This window comes from Fusarium verticillioides, chromosome 1, assembly GCF_000149555.1.
Source record: "Fusarium verticillioides 7600 chromosome 1, whole genome shotgun sequence".
In the NCBI taxonomy this organism is placed as follows: domain Eukaryota; kingdom Fungi; phylum Ascomycota; class Sordariomycetes; order Hypocreales; family Nectriaceae; genus Fusarium; species Fusarium verticillioides.
Genome location: NC_031675.1, coordinates 1,983,457 through 2,011,221, shown reverse-complemented (window position 1 = coordinate 2,011,221; position 27,765 = coordinate 1,983,457). Strand labels below are relative to the sequence as shown.

Below are 27,765 nucleotides of genomic sequence, written 5' to 3'. Positions count from 1 at the left end.
AACATTACCTACCTACCTTGGCCAGAATTCTCTCACCCATCACCAGCACAAACTCATTGTATTATCACTCTACCGTACCGACATATCCAAGCCATTGTTTCTCTCATACAATCAGTTCTTTCAAACCCTTATAGCTCGTGTATTGCAGAATGGCCATGCCAGAATCTAACCCCGGCTTTCGCGACTCAAACTTGCCTATCACACGGAAACCTCATTCTGTCAGCGATAGCTCAAGGGCTCGTGGTCGTACCATTTTTAGACCACGACGATCTGTACGTGTAAGGTACCAGAGCACAAACCAGCAACACCATGGCCATAGATCGAGTTCATCACCACCCGATGCAACTTCATATATAATAAGCCCAACTAAACAGCCTATTCACGTTCAAGGAGCGAACGACGGCGCCGCGGAAACGAACTACAATGGTGAAGCAGACTGGATGGATGATTTTGAGCCTGGTTCCGCCGCCTCTGGACCAGGAAAGCAGCACAGGAGGTTGCCTACTCGCGACAGACGGCCAAGACGTGATGTATCTTCGAGATCCCAGTATCTCTCCAAAGACGACTCGCTACCTTCGAAGGAAGCTCGTAGAGATGTCAGTCCCTTGCATATATCCGAGCTCGGTATCTCAACACCCCTGAGAAAAGTGTCTCGTTCGACTCTCACAGGCCACCTATCCGAGATGGAGGCAGACGCATGTCCTGCACCGTTGCACAGTCATGCTGCGGATGTCTTCAGCAATAGTTATGTTGCTCAAGGTCGCCAGAATGTAAACGACGAACTCGTGGAGGCCATTTCGAGAAATATAGCCCAGCAACTACAGATGCTATTAATCAACAACACAAGCGTTCATGGACGAAGTGGCACTCAACGGCCACGTTCCCGGACCTCGGATAGCCTCGAAAAGGAGTCGAGAACCCCAAGCCAAAGGGAAGCTCTGAATAGATTCACTCAAGAGCTGCAGAGATATGCTGAGCAGGCAGGTGCAAAAGGCAAGCTGCCGATACCTACTCCGACCCCACCGCGTTCTTGCACAAGCCTTCATACGATAGCAGCTCTTCTGCCGTTTCGTTCTGAGTTTAAGTCTGCCGGTCTTGCGATCACTTCAAAAGATCAAAAGAAACGTTCCTCCCGCCGGTCTCCTGTTGGTAAACATAAAGCGATAATGAACCAAGCACCACCGTCTCGTGTCGAACAACAGCATATCCTCCAAATGGATGGCAACGCAGGGTGCCCCAGTTCAAGCACAGAAATCCCTTTCCCGGTTTCAAAAGACATGGATGAGTTCAGATATGCAATGGTGGACCAGCTAAGGCCCCATAAGTACCGAAGAAAGAAGGTAAAAGCTGAGCAGAAAGTGCCACGGACTTGCTGCACTTCTTGTCAACTGGGAGATCTGTGTCAATGTAGTAGTGATTAGAATTGTCTACAGCTTACACAGAAACCAAAACCTTTATATTCAGAATCCCTCAACGAGAAGGCTCTAACAGGACCCACAGCCAAGCTTCCCAGACCACGAATGCACACATATCCCGAATGGCCCACTGTCACGACTTTGGAGAGAAGGCCGAATCAGCGGAAGAACCTCGACAAACGGAAGACCAAATCGACTTCCCCAGCAGTACGAAGCGCACCAAAGGCGAAGCAATCAAACAGGGCTTTTTTCACTGGGCGAGGGACACCTATGATCTACTCGAGCGTGTCCTTGGAATCGGCAGTCCAGGATAATGCTGGCCCATCTTCAAATAAACACCACCCTTGTACAAAGAACAGCATTTATCCATACAGAAATTGTAGCCAGCGAAACGAAGAGGAGAGCCCATGCATCAGACCAGTGCAGACCTCGAGAGATATCAAGCAGTCCGCATTGGTGCAACCTCACCCCAGAAGCCGCCATAGCTTAAATGCTGATATTGTTGTCCCACAGCAACTACATACCACAAAAAAGTCCAGCAAACCTTTGCCAGAACTCTCCCACTCAGATCTGTCATCAACAACTACAGAACAAAGCTGCAGATTGTCTATGAGAGATGTCTCACCATCTACACCGAAGAAGGATTTCCTTGATAAAGAGAAAGCAAATGTAACATCGGACAGGAGAATCAAATATGGAAGTCCTTCCATATCACCGAATCATGTTACTGTCTGTTCACGAGGCTTTTCTGGTCGAAAGATTGGACGACCAAACGTACCAAAGCGAACATCATCCATTCGAAGTCTTCGAGCAGCCAATCAAGATTATGACCAGGATGGAGTCCAAGATCGCGATGTGCTAAGGGGTCTTCATATTGCATCGTCGGCAGCTTGCAATGAGCAGATTGATTCATTCATCCATGAGAAGACTGGTCTACACATTCGACAATTTCTGGCTGATCTCATGCCGCTTGAGAGTCTGGGCAACGAACCAGTGCGGGAATCGAAGGAAAAAAGGTCGAAGAGAAGGCGGGCACACATCAGGGAGGTGAAGCGACGAGTGAGGAAATCTCGACAGATGAGAGAACGCGCCATGATCTGATGCTTGGTGAATGAGGTGTAGCAACCCGTTCTCCCACTTCCAGCCATTAATGTGTCTCTGAATGCAACGGACACATCGTTACGCTTGGGTTAGATGAGACGGCAAACCCTCGCCAAAGTTTGTATGATTGTGGCGTTCTCGTTCAGTCATGTGTCAAGCAATACCGAGTTGTGCTAAGAGTAGATAGTCCTAAGGCATCGATTTCGAACGGTGTGTGTTTGGCTACAGGGGTTGACATATGATGCTTCCCCGCACAACCTCAATTCTTAGCCTCTTTTGAGTTTATGATAAGCACATCAACTCAAGTTGGTGTCGCCGTTATAGTCAATTTGATACATCATTAGAATTTCGCCTTTAATCAAAGACTATGGAGTTTTTGCGGTTGTCTCAACCTGAAATTCAGGCTGCGCGAGCCAACTTCACCCTTTATGGGAATCATGATGAAGAACACTTCCTAAGATGTTGGAAGCATCAGACGTGCAAAGGTTGTCTTGCAGCTTCACAGTGTGGCTGGTGTCCTTTTGTAGGCTTTCATATACAAACCATATCGCATCAGCTTGTACATACTTATCGAACTCGCAGACATGGTCATGTGTGCCGAATACCAGCAACATCCCGCTGCTGGCACCAGCTTACAACGAGAATGTCTGTCCACACTGGGCTGAACGCTGGGAGTTACGGACAAGGCCGCTCGGGTGCCAGGTTTCGTCAATCACGAGTCTCACTGCCATTGTCACCATGATATCGACACTGGTCTTTGTTTTGCTCATGGTCGGCCTTGTGATGGCTATCCGATGGTTGTGGCAGTACCACAAGGAGCATCCTGGTTGGTGGCGGCTACGGAATCAACGCTGGGCAAGGACGTGGTTACGAACTGGAGAACTTGAGCCCCTACTACCAGGACGCTGGCCGGATAATGGAGGTCTCTAGGATAAAATCTCGAGGGTCGACCCACGACTACGAGGTTCAGACGAGTCACGGGACAGACACCGAGCGATATTTGCAACTGACACTCGATATCCTTCAGCCGGAGCTGACGGGAGGGATAATAGCCACTTCGTCTGCTTCCTGGATCACTGTGTCTGAAGCATCCTCCTCACTAGGCGAGTCTACATAATCAAGGTTGACAGTGACTAGACAAGAATCGAGGATCTTGGCTTTTATGCCCGGATACTTGGACTCGAGCTCGGTGAAGAGCTTGTTGAGTGGCATCGTGGCCGGCAAAGCTTCATAGTCCTTACCAGTGAAAGAGCTAGCACTGGCAAAGTAAAGGACATTGAAATGTCCGGCTGGAGGCCTGGGGATTGAAGACATTATGGAAGGCAGGCGCCTGTAAAATTCTTTGTTGGTTGTTAGCCCGTGGCAAGAAACAGAGTTCAAAAACAAGTGGTAGATGAGAGTTTGGGTCAGAGATCTTGGTGATAAAAGGTACATCAATGTATGTTTCAGGTAATACATGCTAAAAACATCATTCCAAATAGAATTGCATAAGAATAAATGCGTTGACTTACCAAGGAAGTTGGGAGAGCGTTTGAGTTGTGGGACGAAAATTGGTGTAGGTGGAAGAAGGAGACTTCTTAAGATTTGCTCTGGTCGCCCCGCTTAATTTGAGATCAGAAAAGGTGCACGTGACTAGAATTCACGATGTGAAGCGAGGTTAGTTATGGAGACGCAGAATATCAGAGACAGAAAAAGAGGTATAATATCTCCAGTTGCCAGGTCAACGCTGAAGTTCCGAGGTCGTTGAGATCGTTGCATAGCACTTGTTGATTAGAGAACTTCCGGTATGATCTTTTCTGGCCTGAATTGAGCTGAGCTGAGCTTCGAAAGGATGGAGCTGCTGACACAGTGGGAGAATACCGCGGAGAAAACAAGAAATGAATTTCACTTTTCTTCGGATTCCAATAATGTAGAAGAACAACTGTTCTGGAATTTTTTCGTTTTGCCAGACCAGATCCGTCCGTGTGACTCCTCTAACAAATGAAACTGGAGTGTCATGTGCAGCTCCAGGTCAATGTCCCAGTCCCAATACAAGGCGCGCACGCCATAGCATTAGCATGCATAGACCATCCGTCGTTGACCGTCTTTCTCGAGAACCCTATGCTCCCCCAGAATGCACATTTATCGTAGTCTTCGGGCCTCACGCTCGGATTCGAGAAGGCAGAGGATGTCGTCCTCACGGACTGTGGTGGTTGTACGTTAGCATTTGTAATCCTGCATTCCTACTCCGAGCCCTCGTTTGTGCGCTGACGAAGGCTTCGAGAATCAAATCGTACCTGGGCCCTTGACGTTTCGGATGATCGATCGGGTCTGGTCGTCCATGAACTCGACGCGGACCTGGGTGACACCACCACGAGAACCTATCCATCTAGTCAGAAAATTCCTTCTTCGTTCCCTCGTTTCGATCCTTTTGATATCTTGCTTCATCGATATCAAGTTTCGGGGAGAGACGCACCGGTTCGGCCGAGAACTCGGGTGACCTTGACGAGCTTGACGGGCTGCTTGGAGGCGTCCATTGTTGCGACCTGAAGAACTGGTGAGCTGGATGAGAATAGAAAGTGCGATGGGTCGAGGAGAAGCCGTACTGTTGGGAGTTTGGGTGGATTGGGCGGTGGTCGCGAACGTGAGCTGGAGGAAGATAGAACTTTTTTTCGTTTACCAAATCAATTAATTTGGTGTGTCAACTGCAAAGCCCTTAACCCCACGAGCGGACTAAAGTTGGGCCGATTCCAAGTTCAGCCACGTGGCGCAGCTTGGGGGCGCCATTGTAGGAGTGAGATGGCCACCACCTCCAATGAATTAAAGACATGAATGATGAGATTTATTTGAAGTGAAAAAGATTATACATTTTGGTTATTCGATTATCAACAACTCAATCGATTCGTTTCGTCAATTACTTGGCTTAGCTTCTGGGGTATTAGATCAGCGCATCGTTATTCATAATTCTTCCATCCTCTCCTCTAGATCCTTGACCCATTCCTCCATAACTTGCTTATTCTTCTCAATGGACATACTGCCGTCCTTTACAGCCGCCTCAATCTTGACAAGACCTTCGTTCCACTGCTTCAGTTCCGTGGCCATCTCTGCTTGCTGTTTCTCAATGCGGGCCAGTGTCTCACTCGCAGTGGCAGCATCCGAATGAATTGCTCTCAGTGAACGAAGTCGATCCAGTAGAGGTGGCAGGATAGGAGTCAAGTTTTCAATCGTAGGGAGGATGCCATACAGGGCATTGATTTTGGCTTCCTGCTCAGTCTCTTCACTCTGAGCTGAGGAGCCATTTCGACCAAGCTCTTCTCTCAATGATCTGGCCTTCTCCCGAGAGTCATTCAGCTTGTCCTGCTCTTGGGCCAGTGTTCGTACACGCCGACTGATTGCATCCAAATTGGCTGTCGAAGCTTCGGCGAGTGTAGAAATTTGCTTGTTCATAGAGTTCAAAGTAGGCAGAATTGCACGAGGAAGACCACTAGCGTCAGACTCTGGCATCAATGAAGCATTGATTCCAAGTCCCCGCTCCAGTATCAATAATCGACGGTCGAAATCAGTTGCCTTGGCTAATGCATGGCTTTGTTCATACGTCGGTTCGTACATTAAAGTATAAGTTGCATCCTCTGCTGAAGGTGCCTCGGTCTTCTCTTCAGAATCTGAAGTTGCATTCGTCCCTGGAATCCGAATCGAATGTGGCCGACCGGTGGGTTGCGATATCTCGTCCAAGACTTGGCTGAGGGAAGCCAGTCTGTCGTCACCGGTGGTGGCGTCAATGTTTTCCTTTGTTTGTGATTCTGCCTTTCGCTTCGCATATTCGTTCTTTGCTTCTTCCACTTCGCGCTTCAGGCGGGCAATTCGGCGCTCTAGACTCTCATCGTCGTCGTCATCAGAGAGATCGCCAAGCTCCTGGGTGCCGTCCTGCAGTATTCTTTGTCTTCGACTGGACACCTTGTACGCCTTGCGTTTTCCGTCGACTCGGTCCGAGAAGTCGACTCCGTTCGCGTCAACGTTGGTGGGAAGAAAGCGAGAACGCGCTTCATCTATTCGCAGCCTGGATCGGGAGATACCAGGTGTCTCATCCTCGATATCGTAGAACTCGTCGTCCGAATGGGTTCGAGCAGTGGTTGTCTAGAGACACGTTAATGACTGTCAACCGACCGTATATGCAACCAGAAGAAGCTCACAGGGACTGTAGAGTTGTCATCTGTGAGTTCCGGCGTCTCATAAATGTCTGGAGCGGAATCCTAGGTTGGGTCATTAGCACTTTTGAGCTCTCTTTGTGCCAGAGGTAACAACTCACCAGATCTGGAAGAGCAGCGTACTTCCGATTAAGAGCCATTTCCACTACTAAGGGAGATTTGAGTAGGAGGCAACCGATACGTCGACCAGGGCCTCTGGTTACAGAGCTTTATTCTGACATAAACTTGTTGTGATATTGTAAGGTGAAGGTGTATCACTTTGTACTTGGCTTCTGACAACAATGGAAATGGCAGTGAAACCAAGCACTGTCCAGTTGTATCCCTTTTCGGCTTCCGAAGTGGTTGAAGCATTGACCATTAGCATAACAATCCATAGGTACGTTAGGTAGCGCCAATTTAATACTTCACTGTGCACTTACCTATTGGATCCCCTGACGACGTTAGACCCTAGGGATTCAGAGGTGGGTTGCAGGGCGCAGGCGCGTTTAATCAGACGCGCGCTGACTCGCCGAGGGCGAGTGGGGAATTCCAGCAACGTCTCAGTGAAACTTACCTGGCCAGTGAAGGAAGGAACAAACACAGTTGATAAGTTGTCGTTTCAAGGAGGAAGCTGCCGTATCAAATCTTTGCTCATACACTCACATTCTTTTGATTTCTTTCTTTCTTTCTTTGTTTGCTTTGCTTTGCTTTGAAACCTCTCATGGCGATGCTCTAGCCTTTGAGGTACCTTCGTTTCAGAAGCGTCTAAACGTCAAATCTCTCACCACCGCACTTAAAGTCCATTCCCAGACCCTTACATTTTCATCTCGGTTTCGCAAAGGGAGCATCGATCTGCAATGGCTGGCAGAGTGACGGGCTTAAGCAGATACCAACGGCCACCGCCGCTTCTTTCCCAGATTCGTGGCTGTGAAAAGCGAAAGCTTGAACAGCAACCTGACGATGTCAACGCTCCGCCCATGTCTTCCGAAGATGAGGCTGAAGACGATATACCCTTACCCGCAGACTTGAGGCTGAGACCAAGTGGCTCTCAGTCCCAGACGCCAATCGAGCAGTCTGATGATTCCGAACCAGAAACTTCAGCTCGTGGAGATATCAAGCGCACAGCCTTCCGCGACCCGAGTAGCAGTAAAAGTCGTAGGAATATCACTCGAAAGGTGAACCAAAAGGAAGAAAAGATACTGAAAGCAGGAAGCCATGCGGAAGCATCTTCCTCGAGCGTGAAACGAAGGAAAGTTGAAGGCAAATCCGGGAATGGCTCTGCGAATCACTTCAACAACTCTTGGGGATTTACCAATGCAGGCAACAGCAAAGCAAAATATGGGAGCTCACAACCTCGAGGATCGCAAGCTTCTCGTAGTTCGCAAAGTTCTCAAGTGAAGAAAGGTTCGTCAAACTGGCGACCGTGTCACTTTCTTATTAATCCGTATATAGGGAAGACAAAAGTGACAAAGGGCGAGCCTATACATGAGAAGACCGAAGAAGACGGCGTATTGCATAGCTCCCAGACGGAAGAAAAGCCGACTTTCAAACCTGTTTCACAAGAATCTTTCAGTAGTCCCACAAAGTCGGAGGTTTCTCTAAGACCTGCACCCCGGGATGACTTGGGGACCCCCAAAAAGAAAGGGAACACAGAAACGAAACCCACAAGCCGCGGTCCATCTACTACTCCAACAAAAAGCCATGTAGTTCTCACCACCACCAGGCTTTCACAAAACAGCCAGAGCGGGTCGTGCTCGCCGTCTCAGAATCGAATAGGTGTCTGGAAACCAGTGGCCATCCCTAAGAAACAAAAGGATCAACCCAAGACGCCCGAGTACAAGCCACCCACATTCGTTGCGCCAGCCGAGATTGATGGGATGCAGACCAGCAATAGCGATATAGGTAGTACATCGTCGCCAGTCTTATCAGATCTAGATGAACTTAGCGACACGGAAACCATCAGCGAGGAGCCCCTTACAGACAAGAACAGTTTGGAAGATAGAATGACGAAATGCCCGTGGTGTGGGGACCTCGTGTCGGAACAGGCTCTCAAGGATTATTCTAAGGGGAGGAGACTGAACGTGCTGATGCAAACAAGGTTCTGTGCTAAACACAAGAAAGAAACTGCCTTGGACACATGGCGTGAAAGAGGCTATCCTCATGTCGACTGGAGCCGTCTTGAAGGCCGACTGGATGACCATCGGGCATACTTGACCAAGATCGTCAATGGTAAACAGTCGTTTTTCCGTGATATTCTGGCAGAGAAAATCGAAACAGGCCAGGCGAGGTCACTCAAGAAGGAGGGTAACCTTAACCCAGGTTACTATGGCCCAAGAGGCTGCAAGCTCATGTGCGATTACCTCGTGGAGGAGTTTGGTGAATCGCTGAAAGAGAATGCTACAAAAGATCGTGTCATCGCCGGTCGTGGTTCTGCAGCCTTTATCCAGTCGGTGTTGGTAGCTGAACTTGCTGTACAATTGATCATGGAGGATATGGATGTATCCGCCTCAGAGGCCAGAGAGATTATGGAGGAGAGCAAGGCTATTGGTGAGCTGATCCACGAAGAAACATGACATCTGAATTTGAAAATACAGCCAGCAAATAGATATTTATATACATGTATAATACGTCAAGAATATAAAAGCCGCTCATGCCCCTTGTCCGATGTTTGCTTACTGAGATACTTCTTTCTTGGTATACTGAATGGCATGGAAACAGAAATTTGGATTTCGTTATATCGGAGGCCAATGTGGCCGTCTAGGTCTAATCGCAGCTCTCCGAATTGGTCAGAATATGATACATGTAGATTCTAGTCAATGCTGACATTTCGCCAGTTTTTCATCGCCGATCCATCTATCCACACAGTTCTATTGTTCCTTCTTTGTCTTAAGGGAAATGTCAGTTGTTGTCTGCATGAAGAACTGTCGCTCAATGGCCTTGAGTATCTCGTCGAGAAGTCTGTATCAAGTTAGCTGGCTGTCACGAAATAGCAGCACGTTGAACTTACACAACAGGGGCGCTGATGGCAACAACTGCCTTCCATTCCAAAGCGTTCAGGGGCACAATGGAGAACAGGCCTTGAAGGAAGGGAATATAGACGAGAGCAAAATGCAAGGCCATGGACAGAGTGATGGCATAAACGAGCATCATGTTCTTCCAAAGGGGCAGAGTGAGGAGAGACTCGCTAGATGACAGCGCGTTGATGGCGTTAAACATTTCAATCACAACCAGGATAGACAATGAGACCGTTGAAGCTGCCTTGGCCATGTCGTTGGAGAACATGGAGCAGCCAATTTCGGGGAAATCAGCTGAGCAGTGGTGGAAGCGTGTGAGTTGGCGGAAAGTGATCTGAGGACCCTCCGGGTTATACATGAACCACCAAGCATAGCCAGCAACCGTAGCAAGACCAACATAGGTACCAATGACGAGATACCGGAAGAAGAGCCATCCGCCAATCAGAGCTTCATCCCTCTTGCGAGGACGACGCTTCATGATGTCGTGGTCAGGGGGGTTGAAAGACAGAGCGGTGGCAGGCAGACCATCGGTGACGAGGTTGACCCAAAGAAGTTGAACTGGAACGAGAGCCTCGGGCATACCAAGAGCAGCCGTCAGGAAAATCGAGACGACCTCACCAATATTGGACGAGATCAGATACCGGATGAACTGCTGAGTGTTGTTGTAAATGGAACGACCCTCCTCGATGGCTACCTCGATAGTGGCAAAGTTGCTGTCCGCAAGAACCATGTCGGCAGCCAGCTTGGAGACATCAGTTCCTGAGCCCATCGCAACACCGATATCGGCCTTCTTCAGAGCAGGGGCATCGTTGACACCATCGCCAGTCATAGCAACAACTTCGCCAAGAGATTGAAGTAGATCGACCAGTCGAGATTTGTGGCTGGGTTCAACACGGGAGAACAGAGAGGCACGCTTAGCAGCTTCAAGTTGCTCGCTAGGGGACAACTGGTCAAACTCACGGCCGGTGTAGCTCTTTCCAGTAAGATCCTCATGCTGACCGAAAACACCAATCTGGCGGCAAATGCTTTCAGCGGTGTTACGGTTGTCTCCAGTGATGACGATGACACGAATACCAGCATCCTTGCACTTCTGTACAGCGCCAGGAACCTCCTCTCTGGGAGGATCAAGCATGCAGACGAGGCCAAGGAAAGTCATGTTCTGTTCAAGCTGGGCATATTGTTCGGTAGAAGAAGCAGTGTGCAGAAGAGGGTTCTCGGCCACCTTGTCGATGCTGGCGAGAGCGATGACTCGAAGACCGTTGTTACCATATCGTACAATCTCGCTCATCAGGCGGTCTGCAATCTTCTTGGTAAGTGCAACCTTCTTGCCATTGGAGCCAACGAGAGTCTGTGTGCAGCGATCGATAACTGATTCGGGAGCGCCCTTGACCAGGAGTTTCTTATCATTACCCTTACCAACCAAGACAGACATGCTCTTGCGATCACGGGAGAACTCGTACGTAGCCAGGCGAGGCAGTTCCTTCTGGTAGGCTGCGCTGGCATAATGGACACAATCTTCAGGGCGGGTATCGGTAGGGGCACAAGGTCCAATCTTCTCAACCAAGACTCGAAGAGCACCCTCAGTTGGTTCACCAATGCTGGAGAAAGTGGCAGATCGAGAATCATAGGCAAGCTGGGCGTCATTGCAAATGGCAGCTACCTGTGCCATTTGGCGGATGGTAGCAGAAGAGTTGGGGAGGTCCTGAACGACAACACCGTTTGACTTGATGGCTCCGCGGGGTGCGAAGGTAGTGCCCTCAACGTCGAGCTCATCGAGACCGCTGCCGTCTTCGTTGAGATGCAGAACCTTGCTAACGCTCATCTGGTTGGTGGTCAGAGTACCGGTCTTGTCAGAGCAGATGACGCTGCAGCTTCCAAGGGTCTCAACAGAAGGGAGGCTTCGGACGACAGCGTTCTTAGCAGCCATCTTTCTCGTTCCAAGAGCCAAGCAGGTAGTGATAACAACTGCCAGACCCTCAGGAATCGCAGCAACACCAAGGGAGACGGCAATCTTGAGGTAGTAAATGGCGCCCTTGGTCCAGTTGCCGTGGCTAGGATCATTGAAGTTGGGAATGTTGATGAGCCAAACCAGGATGCAAATCACAGTGATAACCTTGGCTAGACTGTCGCCGAAGTCGTTGAGCTTCTGCTTCAGGGGCGTGGGTTCCGAGATCTGGGCAGTAATGCTTTCGTGGATATCTCCGATAGCGGTGTTAGGGCCTGTGAGAACAACAATTGCCCGGGCGCGACCTGTTACAACAGTTGTTCCAGAGAACAACATGTTGGTCTGGTCCTGTAGAACGGCTTTCTCATCTTCGATAACGGTAGAGGCGCGCTTGCCGACGCTCTCGCTCTCTCCAGTGAGAACTGCCTGGTCGACAGAGAAACTGTTGCTCTCGATAGAGATGACTCGACAATCGGCAGGAATACGATCACCAATGGAGACTGTGACAATGTCACCGGGGACTAGCTCTTCGGCCTTGACTCGTGAAACATGACCACCATTTCGCACCACATTTGCTTCGTTTGCTGAGTATTCTTGTAAGGCGGCGATGGCCTTCTCGGCGCTGCTTTCCTGGGAGACTCCGACGACACCGTTGAGAATGAGAATGGTGAGAATCTACGGAAGGCAGGTCAATGGTTTGCTCAACAAGAACAGAATCGAAGAGCGAGTTTGTACTTACGACGACTGGGTCAACGAAAGCACTCCAGCCCTCTTCATCGTCGAAAAGTGCCAGAACGAAAGAGACAGCGGCGGAACCAAGAAGGATGAGAACTAGCTGGTCCTTGAATTGCTCTAGGATAAGCTCCCACAGAGGAGTAGGAGGCTCCTCAGGAATAGCTATCAAAAGTTAGACAGTTCAAAAACGTGGTGGGGTTACGAAGAGTATCTGACGTACAGTTGCGCCCATGTTTGTTACGTAGCTCGGTGACCTGAGAGTCGCTCAAGCCTGTAGCCTCGTTGACGTTGAAGTTGGTGAGGACATCGCCAACTGGTTTCGCGAACGCGCTCTCCATGGTGAAGGCGATGCGCAACGCGAGCGCTCGGAACGAAGCTGAATCAAGTTTGTATACCGAGAAGTTGACAGCGAGACGATTTGCGAAAAAAGAGAGAAAGGGTCTCGTTAACCTTGAAGCAAGGAATGGAGGGTAATGCAGACGTCAGAAAGAAAATGACAACACGTGTACCAGAAAAAGAAAGTGTATGAGAGAAAGATAAAAGACACGGAGGCAATAAACTATAGTAATCGCCGGTTTCCAATCCTGTCATGGAACAGTTTACAGTAAGGGTAGATTTGTCAAGACTAGAGAGGCAAGCCGATGAAAGGGCCCACGCACGTGGCAACCTCCAACCTTGCAGTATAGATTTTATTCTGACTAATGGTGGAGTCTGCTGCTGTGAAACCTGCTTCATCGGACTAAGAGATACTAAAACTAGGTAGTCAGAGTCTGAGTTGCGAGACTGACAACTTTTCCGCTTCCGTCTTGCGTTGGAAGTTCTCAAGTCGAGGTGCTTCTCCATGATCAAAAAGCTCAACGTGTTCGTTTCCGTCTCGGACAGTCGGCATGTCTCTCCTGGCTTCTAGCGTGACGGTAGCGCATCCCCACAATCTGGGAGGACCACTGTAAACAGTAAAACCTCCTGAAAACCAGGCACCAGTCCCCTGAAAACCGATTCAAGACTGAGGTGTTCTCCCGCCGAGAAACCCCAGCTCGATTTTACCTTGGTTGGGTCTAGCTCTGCGAGCACCGCCACAATGCCGAGCCAGTTAGCTTACACCTTGCATCACGACCAGATACAAGTTGAGTCTTTGCTTGCCGAGCATATATGCCAAGTTGTCGATTGCCGAATAAGCCGCTCTCACCAATTGAAGTTGAAGTTGAGTATGGGTAAGTCAGAGGGTCGGTGGAGACTGACTACATATCTATCCACGAAGATATGCGATGCTCGTAAGCTTCTCAGGTCAAAGCCATTCCACCCCGGCCCGGTATCGCCGACTGACTCGGGATGGGGCTTGGCTGAGAAAAATTGGTGGTCGGTCATGACATCCTCTACTGTACGTGGGGGAACAAGACATCATGCTCAAGTCTATGTAGTAGACAACTTAGGGCCAAGCGCGATACTCTCTGGATCCTTTCTTTTCACATGAAACATAAGTAATGATTGCTCAGATACCTAAACCCTAATAGCATTTATGTCGTGACTAGTTTACTCTCCAGACATAGATGATTGATATAAAACACCACTGTCATCTAATATGCTTGATCTTGCATATGATATTTTATCTCCGCCAAGTATCGCCCTTAATCATGATGTCAGATACGGTGCATTATGGCACGCTTCTCCACATCACACTACCAGACTCATTAAAATTCCGCAGTGAAAGGAAATCATTCACTTCGGCTGTTACGTGGATACTGCAATGCGTTATTACCTTAGGTTGTGATACATGCGACATACAAATGGCAAGTTCATAACTAATAAACACAATAACACACATCATCTGTTGTTTAGCAACATCAATGACCAATTGCAAGTAATCCTAAAACTACCATAACTCTTTTACTGACCTCGTGGCAAGAAGTTGAGCTCTTCAAGATGCACTGTCCATGTCTCCAGCAAGCCACGAACAAGATGATCACACAGCTCCGATTCTTTCAGTCTCCCCAACCTCTTATATATGAGCAAGCCGCTGATCTCTGAGACTCTCGCCGCCACATCAAAAGAACCCCGGGATTCTTGGACTGCTGCCTCGGCCTTGACCGTCAATATTGCGAGTTTGCTGCCAGCCTACAACTCATAATATCTGGTCGACTTCAAACAACGTGGGACCCTTTTGGCCTATCGTTTAACCAAAGCATATTCTGATCTTGAGGCTTGCGTCGACTGACCTTTTGGTCTCGTTGCATCACAACTCCTAGACTCGGGCATCAATATTCCCGTCTTTGGTGCTTCCAGCTTCGCCCTGTACCAATGGCCATGCAGACGCCTCTTTGTATCACCACTTCTCAGCCGCGATACTCTGGCTCATCGTCACCGGCTGTACGATTCCACAGCCTAGGATCATGGGTGTTGAATCTCGGTTGAGCCAATGTGGCCAGACAAGACCGCCTGACTGGATGGCTGAGATCTTCTTCTTTTTTTTTTTTTTTTCTCGCTTTCGGACACAATTCTCGGTGAATTCTACCTGCAGGATTGCTCATCACTCTTGCATGACTTCTTCTAATACGCCATCCAGGAAGGAATGTCCCGAAATACTGTATCTCTCGGTCCTCTCCTTCCTGCCTGCACCTTGGAGAGTAGGTAAGTAATGTAGGTAGGTACTCAGGTAAGGTAGGCACGCCCGTAGATAGGTTGTGACCTCTTGGAAGTTTCCCAGCCTTTCCCTCCGTGAATTATGGTGCTGTGAACTCTTAGTACTTTGATGCTTGGTCTATTCCATTTATGACATCTTCTTCATCATTCATCATCACAGCCATGTTTGGACAACTCGTCTGAAGCCGCTTTTTTTTGGTGTAGTTGGGCTTTCTTGGAACCAGCACTTTGTTAATTTCTTGGACTTTATCTCGTCGCTCTCTTTTCATCATGGCTCTCGTGAACCCTTCAGCCTTGCCAGATGTTTCTCGTAGCATCCCCAGTTCAAGGCATTTCAGTTGGACAGCCGGCTTTCCGTACATATCACGATTTGATTCCCACGACAGCCTCCGCAAATTATATGGCATTCATTTGCCGTTAAGATTGGATGAACTTCACCTTGATGATACCAAAACATTCACAGCTTTGAATTGCACCGCCCAGCAAGCGAGTTCCGAAAGAGCAACTACCACACGCGCGGGACCTTCTTGTCCGCAGATACAAGTCGAAACTATTCAAGAGGTCCCATGCAGCGAAACCTTCGCTGAGAATGCCAAGCTTCGGGGGCCCTTCTCCAGGTGGATGAAGTCATTACATCGCCGGGTGAGTCAAAGAGACCACGAAAATGTTTGGTCCCCAGATACTGGATGGGAAAATCTCGAGTGCAAGGGAACTTATCGGCGATCAATTCGCCACAGACTCAGTCGCCGGCTCTCGTCTTCTGGGTCTTCGCTGGGTTTCATCGAAGCAGTCCAAAGTGCGAGTATCAGCATCGCTAGTGCCAGTGCCATCTCGCGCTCACACCGGCATCATCGCCTTTCACATTGCCGGTCGCGGACTGAGCGCAGCAGTCGAGCTTCTTTGTCTGCCCCAAGGTTTTCCGAAGACAGTATTCCGTTCGAAAAGGTCAGCATTGATGTTGCTGCCGTCCAGCGTTCTCTTCGGCGCCGGCAGATCATCGAGGAGCTCATCAATACGGAGGAGAGTTATATTGGTGACATTCGTTTCCTTATTCATGTGAGCTCAGCCCATGACTACTCTTGGGCCAACTGACAGCAAATAGACCTACATCAACCTGCTCGCTGCTCTCCCAACTTTACCAGAGAGGTTGCGCTCGTCCATTAACCATAATCTCGATCAAATCCTTCAGCTCCATGAAGAAATACTCGGCGAACTACATAGGGTAGTTCCGGATTCTGAGTACAGCCAAGCTGATCATTTTATCGTATCCTCCTCGAAATCAAACAATCCCAAAACTAGACATCGCCGATGGTCAAGCCTAGATATGGTCTCAGGGGATCAAGGCAGCCTCCAGTTACTAGAAAAGGAGCCTGGTGTGTTGTCTGAGCCTCAGGTAGCAGCAGAAGCGGCCAAGATTTTCAGTAGGAGGGTGAGTCGCCGTCTTGCAGTTCAATGCCTGAGAATTGCTGACATGCTGCATCCAGATGCATCGATTCTTCATGTATCAGGAATACGGTGCGAAGTATGAGATGATGATCAAAGACGCCACTTCAGCTCTAGAAAATCTCCCCGAATGGGAGTTACATCAGAAGGGGCTTGAGGCTTTCGCGTTCACCATGGAGCCATCACCCTCGTCCGATAGAAGAAAGGCTCTAACCATAGGTGATCTTCTTGTTAAGGTATGCTCATCTGATCATATCTGTTTCACTGCCTGACATGTCAGCCTCAGCCTATCCAAAGAATCTGCAAATACCCCCTTTTGTTTGCAGAGCTACTGAGGTGCACCCCAGTCATCGACTGTCCAAACTCTCACATGGAAGTTGAAACTACACTGATGAGGCTCCGGGAGGCCACAGCTGAGATCAATCGCTCAACTGAGGATCATTTGATGAAAGGCATTCTTGAAAAGACCTGGCTATTGCAGGATCGTATCGTGTTTCCAAACAGGGTATTCTTCACAGATATTCCCTTGGTGAATCTTTGCTGACTATATACGAGAGACTAGATGCGCATTCGAAAAATCAGGTTCGTTCGTTTGGTCACATTCAGTTGTGTGGAGTTTTACATGTATGCTGGCAGTCGCCCGCCGGCATTGATGGTCAGTATATGATCTGCTTGCTCTACAAAGACGTCCTCTGTCTGGCCTCTGGGGGAAAGTTTGATCCTATCTATACGATTCTGGCCTGTATCGATGTACATTGTTCAGCTGTTGAAGACGCTGACAATGGGCGCGGTAAGGCATGTCACACATAACCGAGACTTGAACTAACATATCTTGTAGGTTTGCAATGCCACCTAGCTCCCTTCTCATGGAAGCTTGTTTTTGAGAGCGATCATCAACTCTACGAGGTGGTAATGACGGCCTGTACGTCAAGGGAGGAGAACGAATGGCGAACCCGGTTGCAGCAACCACTGTGCCTAGAGCCAGTTGGTAGATCTCCTGGTCTTCAAATATTTCTCTCTCTTGACATTCAAAGTCTAGGCACTGTGTTTGGACGACCTGGTATGCTTACTCTTTCCAAATAATGAAAAGGCTAGATCATACTAAACATCGGTAGGAAGTATCGCGAGGAGTCTGTCAACGCGTCAGGCCTCTGTGGAAAGCTCCGAGTCATCCCTGTGCCATGTCATTCTCAAGAATACAAGTACCATGAAATCTAGTATTGGTATCAGCTCTGGAGCTAGACTCCATCGTTCACAGTCTTTGTTGTCAACAAAGGTCAGAACGCCAGTCCTGGTACCATCTCGAAGTGAAAGAGCGCGGCTGGAGGTGCTTCTCTCAGACGTCTGGAGTCAAGATGTTCTTCCCCTTCCTAGCATGACGAACATTGCGCGGAATGAGCAGATAATCAGGCGGTCAGCATCAACCGTGATGAGAAAGTTGAGTGTATCCAGCATGACGAAGAGGTCAGGAAGCTTGTCACGCAGAATGATCGAGGACCTATCAAGTGAAGACCAGACGCGCCAGACAAGTTTTTCGAGCGATAGTGGCTTTGACATCTTTGACAAGACTGGTCGTGAGGAGAGCTCACACTCCTACACAACTAAAGGCTCAGCGCTCCCAGAGACTCGAGAGCTAAGTGAGGAAGATGATCATGTATCGGACATGTCTCCGAGGCTAGAGCTCACTCAGATATCCGAACTCGAACCTCTCAATTTGATTGAGATTATTTCAGACAAGCAGCAGCAAAGCGAGGCAGAAAACACACCAGCTCTACAAGACTGTATGGCAAACAGGCCCCAGATCAATTCTCCACAAAGTGGTTCCAGAACAGCAACGCACTCTGTTGCGAAGGAGAACCTGTCTCGCTTGGCAGATGCCACCGCCGTGCAGAGCTCAGATGTTCCATGGGGGAAGGAGAAAGGCTCGAGAAACGAAAAGAAATGCACAGGCATTCGCAGATTCTTTCGGTAAGAAACTGTTATGAGGGCACTAGTCGGCTATGACGCTTGATACATCTCTAGTAAAGCTGTGCTGTATTATCAGTTCAAAGATGATGGGAAACTACATACCAGGGAGGTAGGTAAGTAGGCATTGGATTTTATTATTAGCATCACTAAGTACCTGATATGGTAGTCTAAGTTACCGATGTCCTACAAACGTTAGTCGATCGTTGGGTTACTTTGATAAGCTTATGTAGTCTAACTCGGCGGTTTCTGAATAGCGCTTTAAGGGTGGGGGATTCTCGCCTGATATTAATTGTTTGGTTTCAAACCATCAGTTTTCTCGAGTTTGGTGGGATGTCATAATCATGCCTTATGGAATGGACAATCAGCACATATCACGAAGTTGGATCCTCCGCATCAAGCATCAAGCATCATGCAAATGCCCCCCATTGAGAAAGAAGCCAAGACAGCATTCACAGGATAAAAAGCATTATGGTTTGCCAAGGCAATGAGAAAGAAGATGATTTGTTACTGACATGGAAGACGGGAGAACAACATGGGATCCGCTGCAACTTGGCCAATCCCTTACAAGAAAATCGTTGTAGGCTGGCGTGAGGAGCACGTGATCGATCAACATGGCAGCCTTGGATACCTAGGTAGTAGGTACCTTATTCAGGATACCTTACCTAGCTTAGGCATTCTTTTGCTTCCTCGTGCTCAAAATTCGGTGACGTACGCGGTGGATTCAAGCATGCAGGAACGTGTACAATAGCTAGAAGCAAGACAAGCAACTTCGAGCCTGGCAAGCAAACGGGGATTTGCTGCTTCATTGGCTGTGTTGATGCTCAGAGCAAGCTATAGTGGGGCCTATTCCGCCTGAGGGCCTTGAGAGCCCCGCGATGAAGTACGTACCGACCCACTTGCCCGCCTTGGGAGAACACAGCTATGACGTATGACATAGGTAGCTTCCACCTCAGCCAGCAAGCTTAGTAGGTACCTAGGTAGTAGGCACATTCGTCACTGCTCCTCACATTGACGGGAGCTTCCTTTTAAGCCTCTGGTAGCACCACACTTCCTCGACTCCTTTTCTTTTCTTCTCCTCATCTTCATCTTCATCCTTCGATAAACAGTTATCAACAATTCCACTCTGCGACTTCTCACTCTAATCGTTTGACGAATCTTCACTACCAATACAACCACTACCACTTCCCTTACTCAATAAACAATCACAATGGCTCGCGGCGAGACTCAGCAGACCAAGGTCCACTACAAGGGTAGCGACGACTTCATCATCTTCATTGATGATGTTGAGACCTACCAGAAGTGGAAGAGCGACAAGAGCATTCCTCTTGCTCACTTCATTTCTTCCTTCAAGATCTTCCTGACACACAAGTAAGCCAAGCCACCCCCGCTTTGTATCTCATCTTTTCCCTTCAATCTCGTGGCTAGCATGGAAATGGAAGCCCTGCGTCATGTATTATACTACAGATAGTCTGTGGCGCATTGACGCTACCAGATATCTGGCATTTGGATCATGGCTTCAGCCTCCCTCTGCCCGCCATAACCAAAACAATCCCCAATTCCATAACACACAAGCTAACAATCTATTAGCCAAGGAGCTCAGGGAAGTCTCGATGCTGCTTCAAAGGCCGCTCTTGAGAACGAGTTTGGTACTTCTGTCGACGATGATGTCATCAAGCAGATTCTTGAGAAGGGCGACACTCAGACCGTAGAGGTAAGGTCCTTTTCTGTGAAACATTCTTACCCATCCGCCTGACTAACATGACCGTACAGTTCCCCGAGCGTCAAGGTCCCAAGAACGACAGCAAGGGCCCTATGATCTCCCACTAGAAGAAACAACATTCCACACGATGTACCAGACAGCAGGCGTTAGGGGGCTCCGCCATATTTTTGGGCATGCAATTGCTAGGAAAGGGCTCATGTTGCAGTGAGCGGTACTATCGGTGAACGACTAAGACTCATCTGAAATAGTTGATGAGGTTGTCACCAGGAAGTTAGTTGGCCTGGGCCACGATCATGTTGAAGCTGATTGAGTCAGCTAGTGTCTGATGCTCTGAGAGATGGGCATTTTATGATAGTGCTCCATGAAATACAATCAGCCTTGGGAATTGCAATGCATTTATTTCGCCATCTAATCCACACACACATTGCCCCAAGTTTGGTGGCATGGAAATCTATGTCGACTTGTGTAGCGCTTTATGATGATACTAAGAAAACAGAGGAAATGGTTGATCTCGCGCTCTTTGCTTGATTGACTACTCGCGGGGCAACGAGGCTGCTAAATTATAGGTCCAAAGATCTAATAAATTATACTAAATTCATATAAGTCACTTCACCACGTCGGATGATGGTCATAAGCTTTCTTGCCTCCTCTTGACTAGGTCGATGCTTGAATAGTCAGGTCTATTTAGTAATATCATGAAAGATTAAGTTGCCCGCGCTACTTATCACCGAATAAAACCATTTTCATTAGCTTGATTTTGAACATACCAGGCTATCTTATCATCCCCCATTTCCACAACTTGCTTCAAACTTAAAATCCTCCGTTTCGTTCTCTCTGCTATTGATGCAGCAATGAAAATATTGCCATCATGTATATGTATATATGTATTCATTCATTCATTCTATAATCTTGGATCATACTCCTTGTCCATGTGCTACGGCTTTCAGATGTGGACCCAAGGTATATATGTAGCGGAGTTATGTTCCAAAAGAACGCTATTAGACAAGGAGTGTTTCGAAGTATCAGCCAATACCACCACTTGGCAAAATCCACAAACAGATCCGGTTTCGACATATTTAGAGGACTCTTAGTTGTTTCTACTATGTTTTGAATCACCAAGCCGAATTGTCCTTCTGGCTTGGCTCAATACACATGTATGGAGGTATCCAAGGAAGCAATAACGGAAACACACATGGAACATTTGAAGACATTTTGGTGGTATTAGATCTATATTTCGGGTGCTTTGGCTCCAGAGATTGTAGCAGACTCTTGCCGGAAGTCCTCAGGCCCGTCCAGGCTACACAACTGGACCAGTTCCTTGTCTCCTGATTTCAAGACTTCCTCTAGAAACGGCCGTAAACAGTACGACCCTCTCCAATGGTATCCTCGTCTAACAACACCTCCACGCTGATCATGCAAAATGGGAAATGCAAATACAAACGCAAACGCAATGCTGGAAGGAAAATCTCCTTGGTGCAGGATGAGCCGTACACACGCAGTACTAATGGTCTGATGGTCGTATATCATGAAAAATCGCCAAACGCCGCAAAGGGGTATATGTGTAACAGTGTCTCTTTGTAAGATTCGGGGTTTAGAGATGGCGTTCAATCAAGAAGTCATGCTATAACCCGTTCTGTATTTTGTAGTATTATACATCCATCATGGCAAGCTGCGACTATGCACGCGTACCGCCGCCGCTGCGCCCGCGATTAGGAAGAGTCCAGGGTTTTGCGCAGATCATCTAGAAATTCAATGTTAGTCACAGGTAGATTTCTCAAAGGCTTGTAGTTGCCACTAACCTCGCCTTCGCTGTAACCCCAGAAGTAGACGATCATGCCGATGAGGTAGTAGATAGCGGCGTTTGTGCCTTGGTAGATAAGAGCTGCACTGAGTGCCGTGAGTGGAAGGATGGCAAGTCGGAATTCTAGCGAGCGGTGGAGAGCCGAGCCGGCGACGAAGTTGAGGGGCCATTCGAGAGCCAGCATGGCAATCCCCAGGAGTAGATTTATTATCTGTAAAGCCGGCACAGGTCTCACTGCACCATCGAGGGTACGCGTAAGGAAATCCCAGAAGATCTTGGGCCAGAAGAAGCACTCTATGGCAGCCGCAATCTGATCTGCAAGATGGTGTAAGTAAAGAAACAATCGGCTCGGGCCATGGTCAACTTACAAGCTGCGGCGCTCAAGATGATGAGACGGGCCCAGTGATTCTTGATGAGTTTTCCCATGGTGAATGGATGTTGATTGTCAAGCCCAGATTAAGATGCCCTTCACTTGTTCCCGAAACGTTTCTTTTTCCTTGCGGATAATAACCAGTCTCGTTTTCACTCGTTGAACTTGTCGTCTATTCGTATAGTACCCAAACACTGCTGCCAATAGTCCCTTTTTCGGTGTGATATTACAGACCGGCCAGCGGCGATATGGTATAAAGAGCGGACGAGAAGAAAAAAACGAAAGTATTAAAACGAACAGTGACTCTGTCAGGCCAGCAGACAGGATGAAGCGAATGGTGAGAGAAGAAGAACAGCGGGCGAGTGGCGGATGATATCAAGGAAGAGATGAGACCCTTGAAGGATAAGCCAATGTGTTAAGGTCGTCGATCCCGACGGTTGAGGCTGAGCCGAGAGCGAGGTGGATAAGGATAGAGCGGATGCCGAGCTCGAGGTTTGAGACGTTGGCGTCGGGCAAAAGGTTTAGAGGACGATTATGAAGCCGATGATGTCGCGGAAGTTGGTTGGCAGATCCACGCACTCGACTATATGGTCTATAATCGTGGCAAGCACACGCGCGACATTGTATAGAATTGTCGGTATGGTTATCTTTGGGAGAGACGGTGGCGGTATTGTAAGGCTGATTCTGTCTCATCCAAGAGCGGCTTCTTCCTTTCCCGAAGTTATTGTAGTCGCAAGATTGTATGACCAGGCGAGGTGACACTCAGGAGTCTTCTGAGACGTTCCAAGAGACACAGATTTCAAGATGGACCGGGGATTGGGGGGGGCTGCAAGTTGCAGTGGAGGGCAGCCTGAGACTTTTAAGAAAAGGCCAAGAAAAGAACCACGACAGCCAAAATGCGCCTCTTTCTTGGTATGAAAATCTAGGCCAATGCAATGCATTCATGTACAAATGAACCAGGGTCTACATGGACCGTCGGGCCACGAGCCACGCCATTTCTCGGGGCTATCTCTCACTTTCACGTACTCGCCTCACGATATAGAAGCGCCTGGGTGACTCTCAAGACCAGCGGTGCGATGGAAAGTGGAAAGGCGGGGAGAAGAGAGCTAGGATGTGAAAGTTATGCGATGCAGCGGCTCGTCACACAGACCGACGTCCATCATCTTGGAGCTAAAGCGGGTGCAAGCAGCTCTGAGATGCCATGATTGGCCGTTGCGACGGCTAGTGTGGTCAAAGATCGATAAACTCATATGTCGCAGTGGTGTGAAGGCTGGTAATTGGTGATGACCTCGGCGGTTAGATGCAGAGCACAAGCCAATGAACGTGCTTAGCGGCCATGAGGGAGAAGATGGGAAGCGGGTAGAGAGAGATGTGACAGGGATTGAGTGATGTCGCGTGGATCTAAAAGGAAGCCCTGGACAGCCAGTTAAACAACTCAAGTTTGAGAAGATCCAAGAGAATACAATTGCTTCGTCGTTCTCTTAGATGAGCTTCATCTCAACAAGAGGCTCTTCCGCCTATCTCTCGGTCGACAGCCATCAGTAATCAATTTCTTGTTCTATCTCGAGTCTCCCTCATGAGACATAGGAGAATACCACATGAGGCAGATGCTGGGACAGCCGACGTTGCGGTGTTTTGACTTGCTGTCGGACCCCTGACCCCTGGCCCCTCTCCCGCCCACCACTTCTCCTTAATCCCTGTTCACTTAAACGCTGCATGTGGTGTTCTTTTTTTATACCACGATGCTTTGTGCCACTCGTCACGCTCATTGTGGCAACTTGCCCTGTCGAGCAGTTGTTGGGTGCAGAGGATCTGGGGAAGATCTGGTGTTGGTTATCGTCAAAAGCATGTTGGTTGTCATTAAACAACTGATGAGACATTGCGCCCCCATATTAAAGCGCTTCTCGAAACACGATTGCTTCATTTGTTCAGAGAGTTCCCGAATCTTTGGATCGAGCGGTTGCGATCCGTTTCCTTAACCTATCCTTCGGTACCGATTAGAGTGCGTCCAACAGCTCTTGTCACCATCCATCATCTGATGTGGATAGCACCACTTCTGTTCTTGGTTTCTTGACCATCATCTTGAGCTAGTGCCGGTTATCACTCTTCTCATACCACCTCACAGAGCTGCGGCTTGGTCGTTTTTCCCTCACCGTATCGACCAAGACCACAAGCTGTGACTTGCCCCCAAACATGCAAGCGAAGGTATCGGCTCGTCCGATAGTGCGTGATAACTGAGCCTGAGGCCTACCACGAGCAAACTGAGCCCGATTCGTATTGTCGCCTACCTAGCTCGGCGGTTGCAGCATCGCTCCAATTGGTTCAGCTTCCACCAGCCAGGTCAGCCGCATCTGCATCACTCGGTTGCCCGGTGGATACTTGTTCTATCACCTACATTGCCTAGTAGACTACCCTGTCTCAACAACGGCGAACGAGTTCAACGACGCAGAGATAGAGAACCAACAGCTCATTTTCGCTATCACTCTTTCGAAATACATTAAGCTTGCATGTACCATCGCTCACCCCTGTACTTTTGCCCAGATGCCTGTCATGATTTCAGCGACACCGCCCTGCACCACAGACTGTGACCCAGAATACTGGGCGGATGATCGATCTAAACGACGTTCCTTGTAAGATCTTGTTCTGCACTGAACCATTGTCATGCCATTATACATAACGCATTATAAGTCTTCGGTAAGCAGACTCGTCGTTACCGCCCTGTATCTCGGAAACGTGACCAACTATCTGGCTTATCACATATTGGGTGCATCTGTTATTCCTGGTTGCTCGCGGACGTGTGACGGGCCATTGGAGAGAAACGAGACGACTCGCTCACCATCGCTATCTCCAAGGTATTCGCATATTGCAGCCCGGCCGCCTGGGCTGGAGTAGAGGTCTGCGAAGCCTCGGAATCCAGAGGTGATTCCGGTCAGAACATTGACCTGGTCTCTTGAAAGAGAGTTGCCTTCGACGCACCAGGATACTAAGTTCTCATGAGTTGCTTGTTGCTCAGTATTGACAGCAGGATTCTTCCTAATGTGATCCCGCCTGAGCAATTCAAGGCAGTGGGCAAAATCTTGGGTCGTAGAAATGGGGATCATAGGGATGGGACAACCTGAGCACAACATCCTATAGAGTAAGTCAACAGGTAATAGGCAAGCCAGCGATTTGGAGAAGTACTCAATTTGCAGCCGAGAAAAAGACTCCATGGGCTTGTGACCATTCAAAAGCAATATCACAGCGATATGTTCTCCTCCATTCATAAGCGACAGTCTTATCACTCGCGCCTTTTCCTCAGAAGACTGCAGCTCAGACAACGACGAGGCAATTGCTCTGAAGGTAGCGGGTGGGCTGTTGGGAACGAGAATCGGAAACGTGATATCGCAACCCTCCAGGTTGCTTTCTAGGGACGCTAGTGTGAGTGTGTGCGTGATAATACCTTATAGCAAACAGGTCACACCGATAACCAACCTTTCCATGTCGACGAGCTTGTTGCTAGAGAATGAACCGCCGCAGCCCATTCTCTTCGCTTCCGTAAGGATGAACAAAACATGATCAGTCAAGTTTGAGGTGCAAGTCCCAAAGAGTAATGTTTGCCCAGAAGATTCCGCGAGCCCTGGAATGATTTATTGAGGATGTGTTGAGTCGTGATGCCTGTCAATGGAGCCTGGTAGTAATCTACGAATTTATCATGTTGAGATATAGGAGACAAGTTTCAAGGAAGGAAAGCGACAGCTGAGCAGTACCTACTGGGTGACTGCGGCCTACCCACCTGCCTGAGATTAGGAGGTAGGTAGGGACTTGGTGAAGGAAGAGCAACCAACAGAAATCGGCAGCACGATAATTGAGCAGGCGTATCCGTAATTCTCGGCGTTTATCATCTCCAACACAGCGGCCGACATGTTTCATGTCAGAGCTTTCTTCTTCAAGAGTGAGCTTCATATCACCAGTTGATGACACGGAGGCTGTCAATATCTTTGGCTTCGTGCTTAGAAGTCGAGGTACAGAGGGTGATTTCTGTATTACAATCTACAAAGTAAAAAGATTGTCTCTCTATCTGTGTTCTCGTAAGTAGGGAATCCTGTTGTCAGTGAGTGTCAATTCAACCAACACAGAAAGTTTCGTGCTGTGTGAATGGAGGAATGAGTTGAGTAACCAATCAGAGCTCTACAAGACTCTCATCCCTGGTCTATCTACCAACCTATGCCAGCACGGAATATCACGGCTCCGGAAGAGACGGCATCGACTCTCCTCGAAATATCCAATTACATAGAATGACGTACCTTACTTTCTTTTGATATCATCAGTGAGTCCTCGAATCAAATTTGCCCTTGCACTTCCAAACGAGTCGAACTCTTCTGTATTGTGTGCTTTGTTGACGTGACATCAGCATTTGAGCTTCAATTGACTCTCCGCCATAGAAGCCCCACCAGCGATCAAATATCCAACCTACGAGACAGCTTGGCAAGCAGCTTTCAACACTGGAGCCAAGAGTTCCTAAACCACCAGCACTCATGGTTCCTCTTCCGCTATTCAAGCTTGCATCTCTTCTTGTTAGGCATGTCTCAAAATATGGCGCCGTACGAATATCCCTCGTCGCAGCTGGACCAGGCACTGACAGCTCCTCAGAATCACATCAAAGCTCAGGCACACGATCATCCGCGGTTCCGAGCGTTCGCTGCCCGATACGGCCAATACATGCATCAATTGAACATGAGGATGTCAGTCGCATTGTTACGGAACCCAGACGCCGAACGAAGAGCAAAAGAAAAGGCCGAGGCACCAACGGTCAAGACAGAAGAGCAGCAGAAACGAGACGATCAGCTCAAACAGAAGCAGGCTCCCGAACTCCCTAAGAAGAGCATAGCGTTTCAAAACATCTGGAGACGCAAATTCAGGCCACTTCCCGAGAACAAAGCCGTGGATCTATTCGCTGATGTCATTGGAGATGCGTTCATCCTCTCGGTAGCCATCGCCTTGATTGTCTACGAAACCTGGAAGTCATCACAAAAGCCCGATATGAACAAATTGCGGATAGAAGAATTGGACCAGAAACTCGAAGAGCTGAAGAAGAGGGAAGACGAGCTAGAAGAGGCGGAAAAGAAGCACAGGGAAAGATATGAAAGCTTGGAGGAGACACTGCGCCAGTTGAGGGATCCTAAGACAAATCAATTGCTGGTCCCGGCGTTGCAAGTATCATAACACTCAAATCGGCAAACGAATAAATTAAATGTGCCTGGAAACCCGCTGCACGCAGGAGAGCCAACCAGAGGGAAACTGAAGCACTTTTCAAATCTCGAAATACAAGGGAGACTCGCCCATGGACAGCTGGAATATTGGACAATGGATAGCTGGCACTTGGTAATTATGCACCCTTTTGTTTCTCATCATATTATAGCCTCTTCTCCACTATAGACTTAGATATTCATGACTTACGATGTAAGATAACCATT

The 27,765-nt window shown here is 48.5% G+C and overlaps 11 protein-coding genes across 12 annotated transcripts; 5 read left to right on the top strand and 6 right to left on the bottom strand.

The window, feature by feature from the left end:
- Positions 1–149: 149 nt before the first annotated feature.
- FVEG_01390 (hypothetical protein) lies at positions 150–1,421 on the top strand (the record flags this gene model as incomplete). The annotated part of the gene is made up of 1 exon (XM_018888339.1): positions 150–1,421. One exon carries the CDS (start codon positions 150–152, stop codon positions 1,419–1,421), a length of 1,272 nt encoding a protein of 423 aa, XP_018744232.1.
- A 2,091-nt stretch (positions 1,422–3,512) lies between these two features.
- Positions 3,513–3,830, bottom strand: FVEG_01391 (hypothetical protein; the record flags this gene model as incomplete). The annotated part of the gene is made up of 1 exon (XM_018888340.1): positions 3,513–3,830. One exon carries the CDS (start codon positions 3,828–3,830, stop codon positions 3,540–3,542), a length of 291 nt encoding a protein of 96 aa, XP_018744233.1. The 3' UTR covers positions 3,513–3,539.
- Positions 3,831–4,380: 550 nt separating this feature from the next.
- On the bottom strand, positions 4,381–5,178 carry FVEG_01392 (40S ribosomal protein S28). Of its 2 annotated transcripts, XM_018888342.1 has the most exons (4): positions 5,102–5,178; positions 4,972–5,041; positions 4,793–4,876; positions 4,381–4,699 (listed from the first exon to the last, which is right to left on the bottom strand). In XM_018888342.1, the coding sequence occupies exons 2-4, from the start codon at positions 5,030–5,032 to the stop codon at positions 4,638–4,640; spliced, it is 207 nt and encodes a 68-aa protein (XP_018744235.1). In that variant the 5' UTR covers positions 5,033–5,041; positions 5,102–5,178; the 3' UTR covers positions 4,381–4,637. The 2 variants fall into 2 exon arrangements, with proteins under 2 accessions (XP_018744235.1, XP_018744234.1); XM_018888341.1 differs by having other exon boundaries at positions 4,972–5,178.
- A 150-nt stretch (positions 5,179–5,328) lies between these two features.
- FVEG_01393 (hypothetical protein) lies at positions 5,329–7,141 on the bottom strand. The gene is made up of 3 exons (XM_018888343.1): positions 6,802–7,141; positions 6,686–6,745; positions 5,329–6,629 (listed from the first exon to the last, which is right to left on the bottom strand). Exons 1-3 carry the CDS (start codon positions 6,838–6,840, stop codon positions 5,454–5,456), a joined length of 1,275 nt encoding a protein of 424 aa, XP_018744236.1. The 5' UTR covers positions 6,841–7,141; the 3' UTR covers positions 5,329–5,453.
- Positions 7,142–7,172: 31 nt separating this feature from the next.
- FVEG_01394 (hypothetical protein) lies at positions 7,173–9,339 on the top strand. Its single transcript, XM_018888344.1, has 2 exons — positions 7,173–8,083; positions 8,132–9,339. The coding sequence occupies exons 1-2, from the start codon at positions 7,537–7,539 to the stop codon at positions 9,250–9,252; spliced, it is 1,668 nt and encodes a 555-aa protein (XP_018744237.1). The 5' UTR covers positions 7,173–7,536; the 3' UTR covers positions 9,253–9,339.
- FVEG_01395 (Ca2+ transporting ATPase, sarcoplasmic/endoplasmic reticulum) lies at positions 9,227–13,574 on the bottom strand. Its single transcript, XM_018888345.1, has 4 exons — positions 12,594–13,574; positions 12,378–12,535; positions 9,687–12,313; positions 9,227–9,637 (listed from the first exon to the last, which is right to left on the bottom strand). Exons 1-4 carry the CDS (start codon positions 12,709–12,711, stop codon positions 9,547–9,549), a joined length of 2,994 nt encoding a protein of 997 aa, XP_018744238.1. The 5' UTR covers positions 12,712–13,574; the 3' UTR covers positions 9,227–9,546.
- Positions 13,575–15,280: 1,706 nt separating this feature from the next.
- FVEG_14829 (hypothetical protein) lies at positions 15,281–18,592 on the top strand (the record flags this gene model as incomplete). Its single annotated transcript, XM_018903842.1, has 9 exons — positions 15,281–16,066; positions 16,113–16,439; positions 16,495–16,689; positions 16,740–16,958; positions 17,009–17,243; positions 17,292–17,513; positions 17,569–18,421; positions 18,476–18,534; positions 18,588–18,592. 9 exons carry the CDS (start codon positions 15,281–15,283, stop codon positions 18,590–18,592), a joined length of 2,901 nt encoding a protein of 966 aa, XP_018744239.1.
- Positions 18,593–19,628: 1,036 nt separating this feature from the next.
- FVEG_01399 (hypothetical protein) lies at positions 19,629–20,248 on the top strand (the record flags this gene model as incomplete). The annotated part of the gene is made up of 3 exons (XM_018888346.1): positions 19,629–19,789; positions 20,009–20,132; positions 20,192–20,248. 3 exons carry the CDS (start codon positions 19,629–19,631, stop codon positions 20,246–20,248), a joined length of 342 nt encoding a protein of 113 aa, XP_018744240.1.
- A 1,105-nt stretch (positions 20,249–21,353) lies between these two features.
- Positions 21,354–23,527, bottom strand: FVEG_01400 (hypothetical protein). The gene is made up of 3 exons (XM_018888347.1): positions 22,311–23,527; positions 21,941–22,257; positions 21,354–21,882 (listed from the first exon to the last, which is right to left on the bottom strand). The coding sequence occupies exons 1-3, from the start codon at positions 22,366–22,368 to the stop codon at positions 21,817–21,819; spliced, it is 441 nt and encodes a 146-aa protein (XP_018744241.1). The 5' UTR covers positions 22,369–23,527; the 3' UTR covers positions 21,354–21,816.
- Positions 23,528–25,065: 1,538 nt separating this feature from the next.
- On the bottom strand, positions 25,066–25,413 carry FVEG_14830 (hypothetical protein; the record flags this gene model as incomplete). The annotated part of the gene is made up of 1 exon (XM_018903843.1): positions 25,066–25,413. The coding sequence occupies one exon, from the start codon at positions 25,411–25,413 to the stop codon at positions 25,066–25,068; it is 348 nt and encodes a 115-aa protein (XP_018744242.1).
- A 1,413-nt stretch (positions 25,414–26,826) lies between these two features.
- On the top strand, positions 26,827–27,514 carry FVEG_01401 (hypothetical protein; the record flags this gene model as incomplete). The annotated part of the gene is made up of 2 exons (XM_018888348.1): positions 26,827–26,892; positions 26,942–27,514. The coding sequence occupies 2 exons, from the start codon at positions 26,827–26,829 to the stop codon at positions 27,512–27,514; spliced, it is 639 nt and encodes a 212-aa protein (XP_018744243.1).
- Positions 27,515–27,765: the final 251 nt, after the last annotated feature.

Coding starts and splice junctions, on each gene's coding strand:
- FVEG_01392 (XM_018888341.1), bottom strand. CDS start 5,032: ATGGACGCCTCCAAGCAGCCCGTCAAGCTCGTCAAGGTCACCCGAGTT. Junction 4,877..4,971: donor CCGAGTTCTCGGCCGAACCG/GTGCGTCTCTCC, acceptor CTAGATGGATAG/GTTCTCGTGGTGGTGTCACC. Junction 4,700..4,792: donor CCGAAACGTCAAGGGCCCAG/GTACGATTTGAT, acceptor CAACCACCACAG/TCCGTGAGGACGACATCCTC.
- FVEG_01393 (XM_018888343.1), bottom strand. CDS start 6,840: ATGGCTCTTAATCGGAAGTACGCTGCTCTTCCAGATCTG. Junction 6,746..6,801: donor ACGCTGCTCTTCCAGATCTG/GTGAGTTGTTAC, acceptor GACCCAACCTAG/GATTCCGCTCCAGACATTTA. Junction 6,630..6,685: donor ATGACAACTCTACAGTCCCT/GTGAGCTTCTTC, acceptor ACGTGTCTCTAG/ACAACCACTGCTCGAACCCA.
- FVEG_01394 (XM_018888344.1), top strand. CDS start 7,537: ATGGCTGGCAGAGTGACGGGCTTAAGCAGATACCAACGGCCACCGCCG. Junction 8,084..8,131: donor AAGTTCTCAAGTGAAGAAAG/GTTCGTCAAACT, acceptor ATCCGTATATAG/GGAAGACAAAAGTGACAAAG.
- FVEG_01395 (XM_018888345.1), bottom strand. CDS start 12,711: ATGGAGAGCGCGTTCGCGAAACCAGTTGGCGATGTCCTCACCAACTTC. Junction 12,536..12,593: donor TAACAAACATGGGCGCAACT/GTACGTCAGATA, acceptor AACTTTTGATAG/CTATTCCTGAGGAGCCTCCT. Junction 12,314..12,377: donor CTTTCGTTGACCCAGTCGTC/GTAAGTACAAAC, acceptor TGCCTTCCGTAG/ATTCTCACCATTCTCATTCT.
- FVEG_01400 (XM_018888347.1), bottom strand. CDS start 22,368: ATGGGAAAACTCATCAAGAATCACTGGGCCCGTCTCATCATCTTGAGC. Junction 22,258..22,310: donor CATCTTGAGCGCCGCAGCTT/GTAAGTTGACCA, acceptor ACCATCTTGCAG/ATCAGATTGCGGCTGCCATA. Junction 21,883..21,940: donor GGGGTTACAGCGAAGGCGAG/GTTAGTGGCAAC, acceptor TTGAATTTCTAG/ATGATCTGCGCAAAACCCTG.